The sequence below is a fragment of the Struthio camelus genome, chromosome 1 (assembly GCF_040807025.1).
Source record: "Struthio camelus isolate bStrCam1 chromosome 1, bStrCam1.hap1, whole genome shotgun sequence".
NCBI lineage: Eukaryota > Metazoa > Chordata > Aves > Struthioniformes > Struthionidae > Struthio > Struthio camelus.
Window position 1 is genome coordinate 89,672,351 of NC_090942.1, and position 20,336 is coordinate 89,692,686.

The 20,336-nt window shown below is 57.1% G+C and overlaps 3 protein-coding genes across 3 annotated transcripts; all 3 read left to right on the top strand.

The window, feature by feature from the left end:
• The first annotated feature begins 111 nt into the window (after nt 1–111).
• Nucleotides 112–3,628, top strand: LOC138068497 (trypsin II-P29). The gene is made up of 5 exons (XM_068956220.1): nt 112–240; nt 1,417–1,579; nt 2,291–2,544; nt 2,859–2,995; nt 3,384–3,628. Exons 1-5 carry the CDS (start codon nt 201–203, stop codon nt 3,531–3,533), a joined length of 744 nt encoding a protein of 247 aa, XP_068812321.1. The 5' UTR covers nt 112–200; the 3' UTR covers nt 3,534–3,628.
• A 4,010-nt stretch (nt 3,629–7,638) lies between these two features.
• Nucleotides 7,639–11,160, top strand: LOC138068488 (trypsin II-P29-like). The gene is made up of 5 exons (XM_068956181.1): nt 7,639–7,772; nt 8,949–9,111; nt 9,823–10,076; nt 10,391–10,527; nt 10,916–11,160. Exons 1-5 carry the CDS (start codon nt 7,733–7,735, stop codon nt 11,063–11,065), a joined length of 744 nt encoding a protein of 247 aa, XP_068812282.1. The 5' UTR covers nt 7,639–7,732; the 3' UTR covers nt 11,066–11,160.
• A 4,010-nt stretch (nt 11,161–15,170) lies between these two features.
• Nucleotides 15,171–18,692, top strand: LOC138068487 (trypsin II-P29-like). Its single transcript, XM_068956175.1, has 5 exons — nt 15,171–15,304; nt 16,481–16,643; nt 17,355–17,608; nt 17,923–18,059; nt 18,448–18,692. Exons 1-5 carry the CDS (start codon nt 15,265–15,267, stop codon nt 18,595–18,597), a joined length of 744 nt encoding a protein of 247 aa, XP_068812276.1. The 5' UTR covers nt 15,171–15,264; the 3' UTR covers nt 18,598–18,692.
• Nucleotides 18,693–20,336: the final 1,644 nt, after the last annotated feature.

The following is a 20,336-nucleotide window of genomic DNA, read 5'->3' on the forward strand; positions in this document are numbered from 1 at the left end:
GCTCAGGTACCTCAGTCAGCTGTGTCTTCGCTGTACCCAGATAAAGGAGCTAAGTTTGTCCACGCTGACGCAAGATCCTGGGAAGGGGAAAGCTGCAGAGACCCTGGCTTGGCAGAGATAAGGCTCTCCAGGAGTATAAAGCGGTGCACTTGCCAGAGCCCGTCCTTGTACATCTCTCAGAGCCTGGGGGCGGAGGCGCCATGAAGGTCTTCCTGATTCTCTCCTGCTTGGGAGCAGCTGGTGAGTTCTCCAAAGCGTCTGATCCTCCAGCTCTCTCTACGCCTCACTCTTGCCTTGTCTTCTCTGCCTGCCTTTCTCTTTCCCCCATGGCCCAACATTCTGCTTTTCTTCTACCCCCACCCATGTCAGAGGCTTGGACTCCCAGCTTCCTACAGGGACAGGGGAGGGAGCATATGACAGGGCGTATAAAGTTGCGAGTGGCCTGGGGAGACGGGGGAAGGATGCGTTGCTCCTCGTCCCTTCCTGCACGAGAACTCGGGGGTGGGTATCAAACAAAGCTAGGAGGTTTGGCGGGTTCAAAGCAAGCAAAGGATGATTCCTCTTCTTTTAGGAACGCGGTGAACCCCTTCCCACAGGGTACTGCAGGTGCAGATAGTTTACACGGCCGCAGACACAGAGGGGACACACTTGTGGGAGAAAAATCCATTGAGAGCTATGAGGTTCACTGACACTCCCTGTCTGACCTGGCCACCTCAGGACCCTGAGCTGCTGAAGGCCAGGAGCGTGTCTGGGGAAGGGTTTCCCCTCCTCTGCTCTTTGCATCTGTAATGGACCGTGTCAGAGACCGGCTCCAGGCCTACGGCGTTCTAGCGGTCTCTACAAATGTGTTCTTTCTTACTCTGTGCTCTGACGTCCGCCCCCAGCTCTGCAGGCCTGCCTGCTCTCTCTCAGATTCCTGCACTGCCGGGCTTTCCCTTCTCTCTTGCTCACCCCTTGCCCCCCCCACCCTCCTCCCCCCAACAGATTACTAATTCTCCCGACACTCTCTACGGCGTTTGCCCTTTTCCAGTTCTCACCCTACACGGATGCGCACCATGTCCTTTCCCCACGACACAGCTGTCACATCCCATGCCAGCGGTGCCGTGGAAGGAATACACTGAAGCTTGCACACTTTTCCTTTGTGAAGTTCTTTGGCAGCTTCTGCTCTTCTCTTCTTCCCCTGACTCAGCGGGGTAACAGTGAGAGACTCGCGTTTCAGAGCAATGCAGAAAGAACCCAGGAGGAGGTTTCAGGAGTTGCTGTGAAGACTTCTGACGCTCCAGACTCTTTTGGCCCTTGCTAACTGCTCTGCGGCTCATTGCCCGCTGCTACGCCGGGCAATGGATTCAATTGCCGGGCAATCCAAGAGAATGGATTCAGACCCAGTGCTGTGAAACCCAACTCTCTTTCCCCTAGTTGCTGTCCCGGGGGATGCTGACGACGACAAGATCGTGGGAGGCTACAATTGCCCAGCGCATTCAGTGCCCTACCAGGTGTCCCTGAATGCTGGGTATCACTTCTGTGGCGGTTCCCTCATCAACAGCCAGTGGGTCCTGTCAGCTGCTCACTGCTACAAGTCGTAAGTGTGGGCTGTCTTGGGTATCTGGGTGGAGTCTAGTCAAGCCTTGCAAACCCATCACATTTGCAGCTACGGCACCTAGCAAGGCAGGGCAAGGCAGGGCAAGGCAGGGCAAGGCAGGGCAGGGTGGCAGGGCATGGTATGCCTGAAACCAAGGGAGGCACACTGCCCTCAGGCCCACCCTCTTAGATGATCTTCCCAATATTCCTACATTCTCAGCATCCTTTTCTGTGCACCCTAACACACCTTTCTGTGCACGTTGGCGTGTCCGTGTCCCCGTACCAGCTCACCAATAGCTTCTCCTCTTCCCTTTTGTCCTTTTTCATTCCTCCAGACTCTCCCCCGGGATCTTTTCCTCCCTGTTTGTAGGGCATACTTCCACGCAGAGGGCGCGCAGCTTCAGGATCCTGCTCCCCGGCAATGGGGAACCTAAGCTCTCTTCCCTAGGCCCTGTTCTAGGTGTCTGGAGTGATCCTTGTTTGCTCACACCATTGCCACAGCGGCCAGCTGGGGATCCACTGGACAGGATGCCCACCTGGCAAGGCTTTCCAGTCTCTGCCTTTCATGCGGTCATGAAGTTCCAAGAGCCGTGTGAGCCTTTGACTTGGGCAACACTCCCTTACTCTCTTCCAGGTTCTGCCAGTCCCCTTGCGGCACCAAGTCATTCTACCGGGCACTAACTGCTGCTCTTCTCTGCTGGTAATTTTGCAGCTCTATACAAGTGAGGCTGGGAGAGTACAACATTGATGTGCGGGAAGACAGCGAAGTGGTCAGGAGTTCTGCAGCAGTCATTCGCCATCCTAAATACAGTTCAAGAAGCCTTGATAACGACATTATGTTGATCAAGCTGGCATCCCCGGTGGCCTACAGCGCCGACGTTCAACCCATAGCTCTGCCCAGCTCCTGTGTCAAGGCGGGCACCAAGTGCCTGATTTCGGGGTGGGGAAACACACTGAGCAGTGGCTGTGAGTATCAGCGCAGGCTGCTCACAGGGTAACTGGCCACGCTTCTTCTGCTCTGCCACCGGGTCCGTGAGACCCACCTACGTTTCACCCCTGCTTTGCAGCCTTCTCCTGCTCCAGCCCCGAGTGCCCCACACCGCCCTGCCAGCGTGTCTCAGGCTACAACGCGCTTTGCTTTGCCTCATGCAGGCCAAGCATTTACTTTACCCTGCTTGGCTGGGTGGCTCTCGCACGCACGTCTGCAGGGCTTCCTGTTCACTGGCAGTACTGAGAGTCAGTCCCAAGATGAAACGTACCTCTCACTGCTCTCCCGGCAGCCAGTTTCCCTGAGATTCTCCAGTGCCTGCAGGCTCCAGTCTTGAGTGACCGAGAGTGCCGGAACGCTTACCCAGGCGAGATCTCCAGCAACATGATATGTGTAGGATTCCTGGAGGGTGGGAAAGACTCATGCCAGGTAAGAGCTGATGTCTAGGCAGAGCTCTGGCTCAGACACTTTTGTGCCTCAGGCTCCATGGCATATGCCAGAGCTCGTCAGAGTGCTGAGGCTTCCTCATCTCCAGGTGTGCAGTTCCAATACCGTGTCCTTCCAGTGGGGTTTGGACACAGGGTGGGCTTCCCCCAAAGCCAGCCGGTGCAGCCACACCTGGCTGGGCAAGGAGCGCAGCAGCGGTAAACTGTGGCGGGGCGGGAGGGGGGTCGGTCAGCAGAGAAGGGGTGGTATCCTTCTGTGCTCCCGTACCAGGGCCTGATCCACCTCCCTGGATTCTTTGTAACAGGCCAAGGCCTTTCCGGGTGACAGCCTGCTTTTAAATCAGCTCACGCTTCTAACTTTTTCCCTCCAGGGTGACTCGGGCGGCCCAGTTGTCTGCGACGGGACGCTCCAGGGAATCGTGTCATGGGGAATCGGGTGCGCTCAGAAAGGTTACCCCGGCGTCTACACCAAGGTCTGCAATTACGTCAGTTGGATCCAAGAAACCATTGCTGCCTACTGATGCCTCGATGACCACCCGGCTCCTTGGCCACTGCCCTCCTGCCCCATCACTTTCCTCTCAGGAAGATAATAGCACAAATAAAAACATACTTCAGAGCCTTGCAGATACTTCCTTTGGGGGCTGAAGCTCACTCTACACAAGTGGGGCTCCCTGCAGCCCTTACACCAGCTCCTCCTGAACCTTCCCTCGCTGCCTGTTCTCGTTTGGGTATGGTGCCCTGGGAGCCGTGCCCTAGAGCTGCTGGGCTGGCAGGCCAGGGGACAGGGCAGCGTGCCACCATGTAGGAGGTCTTCTGAGCTGGGCTCCTCCTTCTCTTTACTCCTGGCCCTCTTGCTCAGAAAGGGAGCAGAGGCAGCAGAGCTGGATCCCAGCAGCGGTGGAGCAGAGTCCCGTTCAGCTCCTGCTCATGGTGATGCTGTCGTCTCACCGGTACTGGGACAGCTTTGATGGTGCTCACTACAGCTATGGTGGGGGCTGGAGGAGCAAGCAGAGACAGGCACCACCTGTGGCCAACGATCCCCAGCCTCCCCCTTCACTTCCTGGGGGGGCATCTGAGGCAGGAGCCCCCTCCTGCAAGGGGGCTGGGCCCACCAGCACCTGCAACTGCAACTGACACAGAACAGCCGCTAGGGAAAGGCAAACAGTGGCAAACGGGTGGGGAAAAGGCCAGGCATCCCCCAGCAGCGTAAAGCACCAAAGGAAGATCAGCTAGGAAAGGAAGGATTGGGGGCGGGGAGGGGAGGGGGCTGGGCGTGGGCACCTGGTTGCCTCTTAGTGTTCGGCCTTCCGCCATTGTGTCTTTTGGCAGCGTCTCTTTTGGGGAGGAAGGCGAGTACCCGCACTTGGGAGCAAGGGAGGGGCACCTGGAGGACTGAGGGCAGGAGGCAGTGAGGCAGTAACTCAGTAAGGAGAGACCGTGGCACTGGAGGGAAGGGCAGGAAACTCGGGAAAGGAACAGTGATCCTGCATGCAGCCAGAAGCAGCGACACAGCCCAGCCTCTGAGGTGGTGGGAAACAGACAGCCTCCTGGGAATCTTCAGCAAGCGACTGGACCGCACAGAAAGGACTTCCTATCCTTATAGGAAGGGCCCTGCAAGGACACAGCAGATGGGGGAGTTCTGATTTTACAGGTTTGATTTAGGCCATCTCATCCAGCATATCTCAGTTCACATGGAAAGTTAACTGGGTCGGTGGGTTGGTTTGTTTGTTTGCTTTTCCTACTGAAACATAGCCTGAGCGACCACAAGTCTTGCGGCCCGTTCTTAGACCACGAATGACGAGAGAAGCTGGGGCTTCCCCAGTGCAAGGCTCTCTCAGGCTCGGAGCCGTTCTTGGAACCACCTGCAACGGGAACTGACCTGGGATCTCGTCACAGGCTGATGCGGCGGGGGGAAGGCCGAGGTGCAAGACAGCCCAGTTACACTTCACCTGGGCTGGTAATTTCCTTCTTGCGCCTTGCAGCTACTTGTTTTGTGGCAAGCGAGGGGCGCGAGGGGGGTGAAGCTGACTGCACGTGACTGGGGCTCCCTGCAGCCCTTACTCTAGTTCTTCCTGCGCCTGCCTTTCCTCTTCTGGTTTAGGGGCTCCTTTTAGCCTCTGTAGAAGAACAGTGAGAGCAGGTGCAGTTGGACTGGAGTAGATGGACAGCTGCTCTCAGGGTGCTGGAAGTTGAGGGGAGCAGAGAAACATGAGCAGAAAGTTAAGGTGGCACTCACAGCCATCCTGAAAGCTGCCCTGCCTACAAAGGCATCCCATAGTGCACTGTCTTTCCGGGCCCTTAGGCGGACGCAGTGATGCCTCCCTGCCTCCCAGAGCTTTGCCAAATCCCTCCACTTCTCATGGCACGTTTCTTTTGGTCATGCGTGTCTTTCCTTGCGTGTTGGGGTGGGGGGTTTTTTTGTTTTTTTTTAGCATGACAATTTGCTCTATTCTCTGTTTGGGAGGGGTGGGTTACAGCGTGTCTGGATGCCTAGCAGCACAAGAGGCATGAGTTGCAACATGCCATGGCCATTCTGTGAAATACGCGGGCCCACCACTTACGGCGCACCTGATGGTGATCAAAACGCTTGTTGGCGATGCACGTCACATTTCTCACTTTGCTGTAGCATGGGTTGCCTGATGTAATGACCTAATCACACATCACTGTTAAATGGGTGGGAAATGTTTAGCATGAGTGCTCTTTTGTCAAGAGACAGCTTGTTTGTCCCTTATGCCAGTGCCTCAGGTTAGCTCCTTCCCACCCCTGCTCAGATCCGCAGCAGCCTGTACGTGAGCTGCGGGAGAAGAAGGGGCCCAGCCGCAATAAGGAAGGGGACTTGGCACAGGCGCGGTGCCTGGAGGGTTCCCTCCTGCATCTCTGTGTAGCCTGCGCTGCCTGCTGATGTTGCCAAGATCTTCCTGCTGCTTCAAGTGCCCCCCCTCCCTCCCTACTCCCACCCCAGAAAGCGGACTGATCTTCTGAGACCACTGATGAAATGCCAGTCACGTCCCCTGTACGGCTGGCCTATGCCACACAGCTCTGCCGAGAGCCCTGACAGTCACTGCTAGAAGAGCCCCAGCCAAACCTGGCCCCAGCTTGATCCCCTCCTGCGGATCAACAACGGGAATATCCCCTAGAAGACGAGGAGGGGCGGGCGGGAGAGGCCAATGAGAACAGCTGCACGGACCAGGGCAGGATTGGCGAGGCCATGGCAGTGAGGCGGAAAGGGATGGAGCTGGCTGCCAGGGAAATGTGCTGCCTTGTCAAGTCAGGAACCTTGGCTCCCTATTGCCTCCGTTCTGTCTCACAGCCCTTGCCTTTAGAGCAGCCCCCCCACCCCCGATTTACAAGGCTTTTCATTACCTAATTTAGCACGCAATCTGTAGAGAGCGGCCAGAAAGACCTCCCCCGGAAGGGTCTGCGCAGCCCAAGCCTGTGTGGACAGGGCTGCTGCTGGGCAATTTAAACGTCCCCAAACCCAGACGCTCCCTCTGTGCTGTGAGAAACTGGGAGGGAGAGTTTGGGGACAAAAGGGAGGCCAAGGAGGCACCGGGAAAAGTGCGAGGTTCTCACAAGGCTGGTGCGGTGGCGTGGTCAGAGAAGGCTGCGGAGGAGGTTGGCTGTGGGAGCCAGTGCGGCTGGCGTGGTGAAAGGCAATGGAGGACGAGGGGCAACTGGCACCAGGGAAGCAGAGAGACCTGGACTAGAAGCAGAATGGGAAGGGACTGGTTGGGCTTGAGAAGTGTGAAGGAATGAGCGCAGGACTGCCTGGGCGAGCGGTCCGGGCCGGCAAGCCTGAGGAAGGAAAGATTCGTGTAAGAAGAATTGCCTGCCAACAGGTGGCCCCAAAGAAACCTGGTGCACCGGCGCAGGCAACCGGAAGGAACCGGCACGAGATGCCCTAAATCCACCAAGACTGAAGAGCCATCTGATGGGAACTGCACGCAGTCGCCATTCACCTAGCCAGAGTCCTCGTCCGGGCCCGAGGTACTAGCGCGTATGCTAGCTAGCTCTGGAAATGGGCTGCCAGTGCCTTCTCTGTGCCGCAACGGTCTTTTTTTCCCCGCTGGAACTGGAAATGCACAGCCAGTCTTCCCTTGATGCAGTCTTGCACGGCGTTGCTATCCAGCGCCAGCGCAGACAGGAGACCTCACCCCTTTCCTCACTGTCACATCTTTTCCTATGGTCTCAGACTGAATTAGAACACCTCTCCCTCTCCCCCTCCTCCCCTCCCACCCCCTCCCCCCCGCCCCTTCTCTGAAGACCAGAAAGCCTTCTGTGAAGTGCAATTACCCTCTTCTGCCTGGTGCTGGTGAACACGCCACTGACCCACTGCAAGATTTTTCTCAAAAGTAAACGCCGGGGCTACATCTCCAGCGGCAAACAACTCTCTCTTTCAGTGCGGTGATGCTGCGGTGCAGTGCTGGCGGCTCAAGGGGCGCAGCAAGGAGAAGGGCTGCTGAAGGGAGGGGCGAGTGCAGGGCAGCTCTGTCAGGGGACGGGCAAGGACACCTGGCCCGGCTCAGGTACCTCAGTCAGCTGTGTCTTCGCTGTACCCAGATAAAGGAGCTAAGTTTGTCCACGCTGACGCAAGATCCTGGGAAGGGGAAAGCTGCAGAGACCCTGGCTTGGCAGAGATAAGGCTCTCCAGGAGTATAAAGCGGTGCACTTGCCAGAGCCCGTCCTTGTACATCTCTCAGAGCCTGGGGGCGGAGGCGCCATGAAGGTCTTCCTGATTCTCTCCTGCTTGGGAGCAGTTGGTGAGTTCTCCAAAGCGTCTGATCCTCCAGCTCTCTCTACGCCTCACTCTTGCCTTGTCTTCTCTGCCTGCCTTTCTCTTTCCCCCATGGCCCAACATTCTGCTTTTCTTCTACCCCCACCCATGTCAGAGGCTTGGACTCCCAGCTTCCTACAGGGACAGGGGAGGGAGCATATGACAGGGCGTATAAAGTTGCGAGTGGCCTGGGGAGACGGGGGAAGGATGCGTTGCTCCTCGTCCCTTCCTGCACGAGAACTCGGGGGTGGGTATCAAACAAAGCTAGGAGGTTTGGCGGGTTCAAAGCAAGCAAAGGATGATTCCTCTTCTTTTAGGAACGCGGTGAACCCCTTCCCACAGGGTACTGCAGGTGCAGATAGTTTACACGGCCGCAGACACAGAGGGGACACACTTGTGGGAGAAAAATCCATTGAGAGCTATGAGGTTCACTGACACTCCCTGTCTGACCTGGCCACCTCAGGACCCTGAGCTGCTGAAGGCCAGGAGCGTGTCTGGGGAAGGGTTTCCCCTCCTCTGCTCTTTGCATCTGTAATGGACCGTGTCAGAGACCGGCTCCAGGCCTACGGCGTTCTAGCGGTCTCTACAAATGTGTTCTTTCTTACTCTGTGCTCTGACGTCCGCCCCCAGCTCTGCAGGCCTGCCTGCTCTCTCTCAGATTCCTGCACTGCCGGGCTTTCCCTTCTCTCTTGCTCACCCCTTGCCCCCCCCACCCTCCTCCCCCCAACAGATTACTAATTCTCCCGACACTCTCTACGGCGTTTGCCCTTTTCCAGTTCTCACCCTACACGGATGCGCACCATGTCCTTTCCCCACGACACAGCTGTCACATCCCATGCCAGCGGTGCCGTGGAAGGAATACACTGAAGCTTGCACACTTTTCCTTTGTGAAGTTCTTTGGCAGCTTCTGCTCTTCTCTTCTTCCCCTGACTCAGCGGGGTAACAGTGAGAGACTCGCGTTTCAGAGCAATGCAGAAAGAACCCAGGAGGAGGTTTCAGGAGTTGCTGTGAAGACTTCTGACGCTCCAGACTCTTTTGGCCCTTGCTAACTGCTCTGCGGCTCATTGCCCGCTGCTACGCCGGGCAATGGATTCAATTGCCGGGCAATCCAAGAGAATGGATTCAGACCCAGTGCTGTGAAACCCAACTCTCTTTCCCCTAGTTGCTGTCCCGGGGGATGCTGACGACGACAAGATCGTGGGAGGCTACAATTGCCCAGCGCATTCAGTGCCCTACCAGGTGTCCCTGAATGCTGGGTATCACTTCTGTGGCGGTTCCCTCATCAACAGCCAGTGGGTCCTGTCAGCTGCTCACTGCTACAAGTCGTAAGTGTGGGCTGTCTTGTGTATCTGGGTGGAGTCTAGTCAAGCCTTGCAAACCCATCACATTTGCAGCTACGGCACCTAGCAAGGCAGGGCAAGGCAGGGCAAGGCAGGGCAAGGCAGGGCAGGGTGGCAGGGCATGGTATGCCTGAAACCAAGGGAGGCACACTGCCCTCAGGCCCACCCTCTTAGATGATCTTCCCAATATTCCTACATTCTCAGCATCCTTTTCTGTGCACCCTAACACACCTTTCTGTGCACGTTGGCGTGTCCGTGTCCCCGTACCAGCTCACCAATAGCTTCTCCTCTTCCCTTTTGTCCTTTTTCATTCCTCCAGACTCTCCCCCGGGATCTTTTCCTCCCTGTTTGTAGGGCATACTTCCACGCAGAGGGCGCGCAGCTTCAGGATCCTGCTCCCCGGCAATGGGGAACCTAAGCTCTCTTCCCTAGGCCCTGTTCTAGGTGTCTGGAGTGATCCTTGTTTGCTCACACCATTGCCACAGCGGCCAGCTGGGGATCCACTGGACAGGATGCCCACCTGGCAAGGCTTTCCAGTCTCTGCCTTTCATGCGGTCATGAAGTTCCAAGAGCCGTGTGAGCCTTTGACTTGGGCAACACTCCCTTACTCTCTTCCAGGTTCTGCCAGTCCCCTTGCGGCACCAAGTCATTCTACCGGGCACTAACTGCTGCTCTTCTCTGCTGGTAATTTTGCAGCTCTATACAAGTGAGGCTGGGAGAGTACAACATTGATGTGCGGGAAGACAGCGAAGTGGTCAGGAGTTCTGCAGCAGTCATTCGCCATCCTAAATACAGTTCAAGAAGCCTTGATAACGACATTATGTTGATCAAGCTGGCATCCCCGGTGGCCTACAGCGCCGACGTTCAACCCATAGCTCTGCCCAGCTCCTGTGTCAAGGCGGGCACCAAGTGCCTGATTTCGGGGTGGGGAAACACACTGAGCAGTGGCTGTGAGTATCAGCGCAGGCTGCTCACAGGGTAACTGGCCACGCTTCTTCTGCTCTGCCACCGGGTCCGTGAGACCCACCTACGTTTCACCCCTGCTTTGCAGCCTTCTCCTGCTCCAGCCCCGAGTGCCCCACACCGCCCTGCCAGCGTGTCTCAGGCTACAACGCGCTTTGCTTTGCCTCATGCAGGCCAAGCATTTACTTTACCCTGCTTGGCTGGGTGGCTCTCGCACGCACGTCTGCAGGGCTTCCTGTTCACTGGCAGTACTGAGAGTCAGTCCCAAGATGAAACGTACCTCTCACTGCTCTCCCGGCAGCCAGTTTCCCTGAGATTCTCCAGTGCCTGCAGGCTCCAGTCTTGAGTGACCGAGAGTGCCGGAACGCTTACCCAGGCGAGATCTCCAGCAACATGATATGTGTAGGATTCCTGGAGGGTGGGAAAGACTCATGCCAGGTAAGAGCTGATGTCTAGGCAGAGCTCTGGCTCAGACACTTTTGTGCCTCAGGCTCCATGGCATATGCCAGAGCTCGTCAGAGTGCTGAGGCTTCCTCATCTCCAGGTGTGCAGTTCCAATACCGTGTCCTTCCAGTGGGGTTTGGACACAGGGTGGCCTTCCCCCAAAGCCAGCCGGTGCAGCCACACCTGGCTGGGCAAGGAGCGCAGCAGCGGTAAACTGTGGCGGGGCGGGAGGGGGGTCGGTCAGCAGAGAAGGGGTGGTATCCTTCTGTGCTCCCGTACCAGGGCCTGATCCACCTCCCTGGATTCTTTGTAACAGGCCAAGGCCTTTCCGGGTGACAGCCTGCTTTTAAATCAGCTCACGCTTCTAACTTTTTCCCTCCAGGGTGACTCGGGCGGCCCAGTTGTCTGCGACGGGACGCTCCAGGGAATCGTGTCATGGGGAATCGGGTGCGCTCAGAAAGGTTACCCCGGCGTCTACACCAAGGTCTGCAATTACGTCAGTTGGATCCAAGAAACCATTGCTGCCTACTGATGCCTCGATGACCACCCGGCTCCTTGGCCACTGCCCTCCTGCCCCATCACTTTCCTCTCAGGAAGATAATAGCACAAATAAAAACATACTTCAGAGCCTTGCAGATACTTCCTTTGGGGGCTGAAGCTCACTCTACACAAGTGGGGCTCCCTGCAGCCCTTACACCAGCTCCTCCTGAACCTTCCCTCGCTGCCTGTTCTCGTTTGGGTATGGTGCCCTGGGAGCCGTGCCCTAGAGCTGCTGGGCTGGCAGGCCAGGGGACAGGGCAGCGTGCCACCATGTAGGAGGTCTTCTGAGCTGGGCTCCTCCTTCTCTTTACTCCTGGCCCTCTTGCTCAGAAAGGGAGCAGAGGCAGCAGAGCTGGATCCCAGCAGCGGTGGAGCAGAGTCCCGTTCAGCTCCTGCTCATGGTGATGCTGTCGTCTCACCGGTACTGGGACAGCTTTGATGGTGCTCACTACAGCTATGGTGGGGGCTGGAGGAGCAAGCAGAGACAGGCACCACCTGTGGCCAACGATCCCCAGCCTCCCCCTTCACTTCCTGGGGGGGCATCTGAGGCAGGAGCCCCCTCCTGCAAGGGGGCTGGGCCCACCAGCACCTGCAACTGCAACTGACACAGAACAGCCGCTAGGGAAAGGCAAACAGTGGCAAACGGGTGGGGAAAAGGCCAGGCATCCCCCAGCAGCGTAAAGCACCAAAGGAAGATCAGCTAGGAAAGGAAGGATTGGGGGCGGGGAGGGGAGGGGGCTGGGCGTGGGCACCTGGTTGCCTCTTAGTGTTCGGCCTTCCGCCATTGTGTCTTTTGGCAGCGTCTCTTTTGGGGAGGAAGGCGAGTACCCGCACTTGGGAGCAAGGGAGGGGCACCTGGAGGACTGAGGGCAGGAGGCAGTGAGGCAGTAGCTCAGTAAGGAGAGACCGTGGCACTGGAGGGAAGGGCAGGAAACTCGGGAAAGGAACAGTGATCCTGCATGCAGCCAGAAGCAGCGACACAGCCCAGCCTCTGAGGTGGTGGGAAACAGACAGCCTCCTGGGAATCTTCAGCAAGCGACTGGACCGCACAGAAAGGACTTCCTATCCTTATAGGAAGGGCCCTGCAAGGACACAGCAGATGGGGGAGTTCTGATTTTACAGGTTTGATTTAGGCCATCTCATCCAGCATATCTCAGTTCACATGGAAAGTTAACTGGGTCGGTGGGTTGGTTTGTTTGTTTGCTTTTCCTACTGAAACATAGCCTGAGCGACCACAAGTCTTGCGGCCCGTTCTTAGACCACGAATGACGAGAGAAGCTGGGGCTTCCCCAGTGCAAGGCTCTCTCAGGCTCGGAGCCGTTCTTGGAACCACCTGCAACGGGAACTGACCTGGGATCTCGTCACAGGCTGATGCGGCGGGGGGAAGGCCGAGGTGCAAGACAGCCCAGTTACACTTCACCTGGGCTGGTAATTTCCTTCTTGCGCCTTGCAGCTACTTGTTTTGTGGCAAGCGAGGGGCGCGAGGGGGGTGAAGCTGACTGCACGTGACTGGGGCTCCCTGCAGCCCTTACTCTAGTTCTTCCTGCGCCTGCCTTTCCTCTTCTGGTTTAGGGGCTCCTTTTAGCCTCTGTAGAAGAACAGTGAGAGCAGGTGCAGTTGGACTGGAGTAGATGGACAGCTGCTCTCAGGGTGCTGGAAGTTGAGGGGAGCAGAGAAACATGAGCAGAAAGTTAAGGTGGCACTCACAGCCATCCTGAAAGCTGCCCTGCCTACAAAGGCGTCCCATAGTGCACTGTCTTTCCGGGCCCTTAGGCGGACGCAGTGATGCCTCCCTGCCTCCCAGAGCTTTGCCAAATCCCTCCACTTCTCATGGCACGTTTCTTTTGGTCATGCGTGTCTTTCCTTGCGTGTTGGGGTGGGGGGTTTTTTTGTTTTTTTTTAGCATGACAATTTGCTCTATTCTCTGTTTGGGAGGGGTGGGTTACAGCGTGTCTGGATGCCTAGCAGCACAAGAGGCATGAGTTGCAACATGCCATGGCCATTCTGTGAAATACGCGGGCCCACCACTTACGGCGCACCTGATGGTGATCAAAACGCTTGTTGGCGATGCACGTCACATTTCTCACTTTGCTGTAGCATGGGTTGCCTGATGTAATGACCTAATCACACATCACTGTTAAATGGGTGGGAAATGTTTAGCATGAGTGCTCTTTTGTCAAGAGACAGCTTGTTTGTCCCTTATGCCAGTGCCTCAGGTTAGCTCCTTCCCACCCCTGCTCAGATCCGCAGCAGCCTGTACGTGAGCTGCGGGAGAAGAAGGGGCCCAGCCGCAATAAGGAAGGGGACTTGGCACAGGCGCGGTGCCTGGAGGGTTCCCTCCTGCATCTCTGTGTAGCCTGCGCTGCCTGCTGATGTTGCCAAGATCTTCCTGCTGCTTCAAGTGCCCCCCCTCCCTCCCTACTCCCACCCCAGAAAGCGGACTGATCTTCTGAGACCACTGATGAAATGCCAGTCACGTCCCCTGTACGGCTGGCCTATGCCACACAGCTCTGCCGAGAGCCCTGACAGTCACTGCTAGAAGAGCCCCAGCCAAACCTGGCCCCAGCTTGATCCCCTCCTGCGGATCAACAACGGGAATATCCCCTAGAAGACGAGGAGGGGCGGGCGGGAGAGGCCAATGAGAACAGCTGCACGGACCAGGGCAGGATTGGCGAGGCCATGGCAGTGAGGCGGAAAGGGATGGAGCTGGCTGCCAGGGAAATGTGCTGCCTTGTCAAGTCAGGAACCTTGGCTCCCTATTGCCTCCGTTCTGTCTCACAGCCCTTGCCTTTAGAGCAGCCCCCCCACCCCCGATTTACAAGGCTTTTCATTACCTAATTTAGCACGCAATCTGTAGAGAGCGGCCAGAAAGACCTCCCCCGGAAGGGTCTGCGCAGCCCAAGCCTGTGTGGACAGGGCTGCTGCTGGGCAATTTAAACGTCCCCAAACCCAGACGCTCCCTCTGTGCTGTGAGAAACTGGGAGGGAGAGTTTGGGGACAAAAGGGAGGCCAAGGAGGCACCGGGAAAAGTGCGAGGTTCTCACAAGGCTGGTGCGGTGGCGTGGTCAGAGAAGGCTGCGGAGGAGGTTGGCTGTGGGAGCCAGTGCGGCTGGCGTGGTGAAAGGCAATGGAGGACGAGGGGCAACTGGCACCAGGGAAGCAGAGAGACCTGGACTAGAAGCAGAATGGGAAGGGACTGGTTGGGCTTGAGAAGTGTGAAGGAATGAGCGCAGGACTGCCTGGGCGAGCGGTCCGGGCCGGCAAGCCTGAGGAAGGAAAGATTCGTGTAAGAAGAATTGCCTGCCAACAGGTGGCCCCAAAGAAACCTGGTGCACCGGCGCAGGCAACCGGAAGGAACCGGCACGAGATGCCCTAAATCCACCAAGACTGAAGAGCCATCTGATGGGAACTGCACGCAGTCGCCATTCACCTAGCCAGAGTCCTCGTCCGGGCCCGAGGTACTAGCGCGTATGCTAGCTAGCTCTGGAAATGGGCTGCCAGTGCCTTCTCTGTGCCGCAACGGTCTTTTTTTCCCCGCTGGAACTGGAAATGCACAGCCAGTCTTCCCTTGATGCAGTCTTGCACGGCGTTGCTATCCAGCGCCAGCGCAGACAGGAGACCTCACCCCTTTCCTCACTGTCACATCTTTTCCTATGGTCTCAGACTGAATTAGAACACCTCTCCCTCTCCCCCTCCTCCCCTCCCACCCCCTCCCCCCCGCCCCTTCTCTGAAGACCAGAAAGCCTTCTGTGAAGTGCAATTACCCTCTTCTGCCTGGTGCTGGTGAACACGCCACTGACCCACTGCAAGATTTTTCTCAAAAGTAAACGCCGGGGCTACATCTCCAGCGGCAAACAACTCTCTCTTTCAGTGCGGTGATGCTGCGGTGCAGTGCTGGCGGCTCAAGGGGCGCAGCAAGGAGAAGGGCTGCTGAAGGGAGGGGCGAGTGCAGGGCAGCTCTGTCAGGGGACGGGCAAGGACACCTGGCCCGGCTCAGGTACCTCAGTCAGCTGTGTCTTCGCTGTACCCAGATAAAGGAGCTAAGTTTGTCCACGCTGACGCAAGATCCTGGGAAGGGGAAAGCTGCAGAGACCCTGGCTTGGCAGAGATAAGGCTCTCCAGGAGTATAAAGCGGTGCACTTGCCAGAGCCCGTCCTTGTACATCTCTCAGAGCCTGGGGGCGGAGGCGCCATGAAGGTCTTCCTGATTCTCTCCTGCTTGGGAGCAGTTGGTGAGTTCTCCAAAGCGTCTGATCCTCCAGCTCTCTCTACGCCTCACTCTTGCCTTGTCTTCTCTGCCTGCCTTTCTCTTTCCCCCATGGCCCAACATTCTGCTTTTCTTCTACCCCCACCCATGTCAGAGGCTTGGACTCCCAGCTTCCTACAGGGACAGGGGAGGGAGCATATGACAGGGCGTATAAAGTTGCGAGTGGCCTGGGGAGACGGGGGAAGGATGCGTTGCTCCTCGTCCCTTCCTGCACGAGAACTCGGGGGTGGGTATCAAACAAAGCTAGGAGGTTTGGCGGGTTCAAAGCAAGCAAAGGATGATTCCTCTTCTTTTAGGAACGCGGTGAACCCCTTCCCACAGGGTACTGCAGGTGCAGATAGTTTACACGGCCGCAGACACAGAGGGGACACACTTGTGGGAGAAAAATCCATTGAGAGCTATGAGGTTCACTGACACTCCCTGTCTGACCTGGCCACCTCAGGACCCTGAGCTGCTGAAGGCCAGGAGCGTGTCTGGGGAAGGGTTTCCCCTCCTCTGCTCTTTGCATCTGTAATGGACCGTGTCAGAGACCGGCTCCAGGCCTACGGCGTTCTAGCGGTCTCTACAAATGTGTTCTTTCTTACTCTGTGCTCTGACGTCCGCCCCCAGCTCTGCAGGCCTGCCTGCTCTCTCTCAGATTCCTGCACTGCCGGGCTTTCCCTTCTCTCTTGCTCACCCCTTGCCCCCCCCACCCTCCTCCCCCCAACAGATTACTAATTCTCCCGACACTCTCTACGGCGTTTGCCCTTTTCCAGTTCTCACCCTACACGGATGCGCACCATGTCCTTTCCCCACGACACAGCTGTCACATCCCATGCCAGCGGTGCCGTGGAAGGAATACACTGAAGCTTGCACACTTTTCCTTTGTGAAGTTCTTTGGCAGCTTCTGCTCTTCTCTTCTTCCCCTGACTCAGCGGGGTAACAGTGAGAGACTCGCGTTTCAGAGCAATGCAGAAAGAACCCAGGAGGAGGTTTCAGGAGTTGCTGTGAAGACTTCTGACGCTCCAGACTCTTTTGGCCCTTGCTAACTGCTCTGCGGCTCATTGCCCGCTGCTACGCCGGGCAATGGATTCAATTGCCGGGCAATCCAAGAGAATGGATTCAGACCCAGTGCTGTGAAACCCAACTCTCTTTCCCCTAGTTGCTGTCCCGGGGGATGCTGACGACGACAAGATCGTGGGAGGCTACAATTGCCCAGCGCATTCAGTGCCCTACCAGGTGTCCCTGAATGCTGGGTATCACTTCTGTGGCGGTTCCCTCATCAACAGCCAGTGGGTCCTGTCAGCTGCTCACTGCTACAAGTCGTAAGTGTGGGCTGTCTTGTGTATCTGGGTGGAGTCTAGTCAAGCCTTGCAAACCCATCACATTTGCAGCTACGGCACCTAGCAAGGCAGGGCAAGGCAGGGCAAGGCAGGGCAAGGCAGGGCAGGGTGGCAGGGCATGGTATGCCTGAAACCAAGGGAGGCACACTGCCCTCAGGCCCACCCTCTTAGATGATCTTCCCAATATTCCTACATTCTCAGCATCCTTTTCTGTGCACCCTAACACACCTTTCTGTGCACGTTGGCGTGTCCGTGTCCCCGTACCAGCTCACCAATAGCTTCTCCTCTTCCCTTTTGTCCTTTTTCATTCCTCCAGACTCTCCCCCGGGATCTTTTCCTCCCTGTTTGTAGGGCATACTTCCACGCAGAGGGCGCGCAGCTTCAGGATCCTGCTCCCCGGCAATGGGGAACCTAAGCTCTCTTCCCTAGGCCCTGTTCTAGGTGTCTGGAGTGATCCTTGTTTGCTCACACCATTGCCACAGCGGCCAGCTGGGGATCCACTGGACAGGATGCCCACCTGGCAAGGCTTTCCAGTCTCTGCCTTTCATGCGGTCATGAAGTTCCAAGAGCCGTGTGAGCCTTTGACTTGGGCAACACTCCCTTACTCTCTTCCAGGTTCTGCCAGTCCCCTTGCGGCACCAAGTCATTCTACCGGGCACTAACTGCTGCTCTTCTCTGCTGGTAATTTTGCAGCTCTATACAAGTGAGGCTGGGAGAGTACAACATTGATGTGCGGGAAGACAGCGAAGTGGTCAGGAGTTCTGCAGCAGTCATTCGCCATCCTAAATACAGTTCAAGAAGCCTTGATAACGACATTATGTTGATCAAGCTGGCATCCCCGGTGGCCTACAGCGCCGACGTTCAACCCATAGCTCTGCCCAGCTCCTGTGTCAAGGCGGGCACCAAGTGCCTGATTTCGGGGTGGGGAAACACACTGAGCAGTGGCTGTGAGTATCAGCGCAGGCTGCTCACAGGGTAACTGGCCACGCTTCTTCTGCTCTGCCACCGGGTCCGTGAGACCCACCTACGTTTCACCCCTGCTTTGCAGCCTTCTCCTGCTCCAGCCCCGAGTGCCCCACACCGCCCTGCCAGCGTGTCTCAGGCTACAACGCGCTTTGCTTTGCCTCATGCAGGCCAAGCATTTACTTTACCCTGCTTGGCTGGGTGGCTCTCGCACGCACGTCTGCAGGGCTTCCTGTTCACTGGCAGTACTGAGAGTCAGTCCCAAGATGAAACGTACCTCTCACTGCTCTCCCGGCAGCCAGTTTCCCTGAGATTCTCCAGTGCCTGCAGGCTCCAGTCTTGAGTGACCGAGAGTGCCGGAACGCTTACCCAGGCGAGATCTCCAGCAACATGATATGTGTAGGATTCCTGGAGGGTGGGAAAGACTCATGCCAGGTAAGAGCTGATGTCTAGGCAGAGCTCTGGCTCAGACACTTTTGTGCCTCAGGCTCCATGGCATATGCCAGAGCTCGTCAGAGTGCTGAGGCTTCCTCATCTCCAGGTGTGCAGTTCCAATACCGTGTCCTTCCAGTGGGGTTTGGACACAGGGTGGGCTTCCCCCAAAGCCAGCCGGTGCAGCCACACCTGGCTGGGCAAGGAGCGCAGCAGCGGTAAACTGTGGCGGGGCGGGAGGGGGGTCGGTCAGCAGAGAAGGGGTGGTATCCTTCTGTGCTCCCGTACCAGGGCCTGATCCACCTCCCTGGATTCTTTGTAACAGGCCAAGGCCTTTCCGGGTGACAGCCTGCTTTTAAATCAGCTCACGCTTCTAACTTTTTCCCTCCAGGGTGACTCGGGCGGCCCAGTTGTCTGCGACGGGACGCTCCAGGGAATCGTGTCATGGGGAATCGGGTGCGCTCAGAAAGGTTACCCCGGCGTCTACACCAAGGTCTGCAATTACGTCAGTTGGATCCAAGAAACCATTGCTGCCTACTGATGCCTCGATGACCACCCGGCTCCTTGGCCACTGCCCTCCTGCCCCATCACTTTCCTCTCAGGAAGATAATAGCACAAATAAAAACATACTTCAGAGCCTTGCAGATACTTCCTTTGGGGGCTGAAGCTCACTCTACACAAGTGGGGCTCCCTGCAGCCCTTACACCAGCTCCTCCTGAACCTTCCCTCGCTGCCTGTTCTCGTTTGGGTATGGTGCCCTGGGAGCCGTGCCCTAGAGCTGCTGGGCTGGCAGGCCAGGGGACAGGGCAGCGTGCCACCATGTAGGAGGTCTTCTGAGCTGGGCTCCTCCTTCTCTTTACTCCTGGCCCTCTTGCTCAGAAAGGGAGCAGAGGCAGCAGAGCTGGATCCCAGCAGCGGTGGAGCAGAGTCCCGTTCAGCTCCTGCTCATGGTGATGCTGTCGTCTCACCGGTACTGGGACAGCTTTGATGGTGCTCACTACAGCTATGGTGGGGGCTGGAGGAGCAAGCAGAGACAGGCACCACCTGTGGCCAACGATCCCCAGCCTCCCCCTTCACTTCCTGGGGGGGCATCTGAGGCAGGAGCCCCCTCCTGCAAGGGGGCTGGGCCCACCAGCACCTGCAACTGCAACTGACACAGAACAGCCGCTAGGGAAAGGCAAACAGTGGCAAACGGGTGGGGAAAAGGCCAGGCATCCCCCAGCAGCGTAAAGCACCAAAGGAAGATCAGCTAGGAAAGGAAGGATTGGGGGCGGGGAGGGGAGGGGGCTGGGCGTGGGCACCTGGTTGCCTCTTAGTGTTCGGCCTTCCGCCATTGTGTCTTTTGGCAGCGTCTCTTTTGGGGAGGAAGGCGAGTACCCGCACTTGGGAGCAAGGGAGGGGCACCTGGAGGACTGAGGGCAGGAGGCAGTGAGGCAGTAACTCAGTAAGGAGAGACCGTGGCACTGGAGGGAAGGGCAGGAAACTCGGGAAAGGAACAGTGATCCTGCATGCAGCCAGAAGCAGCGACACAGCCCAGCCTCTGAGGTGGTGGGAAACAGACAGCCTCCTGGGAATCTTCAGCAAGCGACTGGACCGCACAGAAAGGACTTCCTATCCTTATAGGAAGGGCCCTGCAAGGACACAGCAGATGGGGGAGTTCTGATTTTACAGGTTTGATTTAGGCCATCTCATCCAGCATATCTCAGTTCACATGGAAAGTTAACTGGGTCGGTGGGTTGGTTTGTTTGTTTGCTTTTCCTACTGAAACATAGCCTGAGCGACCACAAGTCTTGCGGCCCGTTCTTAGACCACGAATGACGAGAGAAGCTGGGGCTTCCCCAGTGCAAGGCTCTCTCAGGCTCGGAGCCGTTCTTGGAACCACCTGCAACGGGAACTGACCTGGGATCTCGTCACAGGCTGATGCGGCGGGGGGAAGGCCGAGGTGCAAGACAGCCCAGTTACACTTCACCTGGGCTGGTAATTTCCTTCTTGCGCCTTGCAGCTACTTGTTTTGTGGCAAGCGAGGGGCGCGAGGGGGGTGAAGCTGACTGCACGTGACTGGGGCTCCCTGCAGCCCTTACTCTAGTTCTTCCTGCGCCTGCCTTTCCTCTTCTGGTTTAGGGGCTCCTTTTAGCCTCTGTAGAAGAACAGTGAGAGCAGGTGCAGTTGGACTGGAGTAGATGGACAGCTGCTCTCAGGGTGCTGGAAGTTGAGGGGAGCAGAGAAACATGAGCAGAAAGTTAAGGTGGCACTCACAGCCATCCTGAAAGCTGCCCTGCC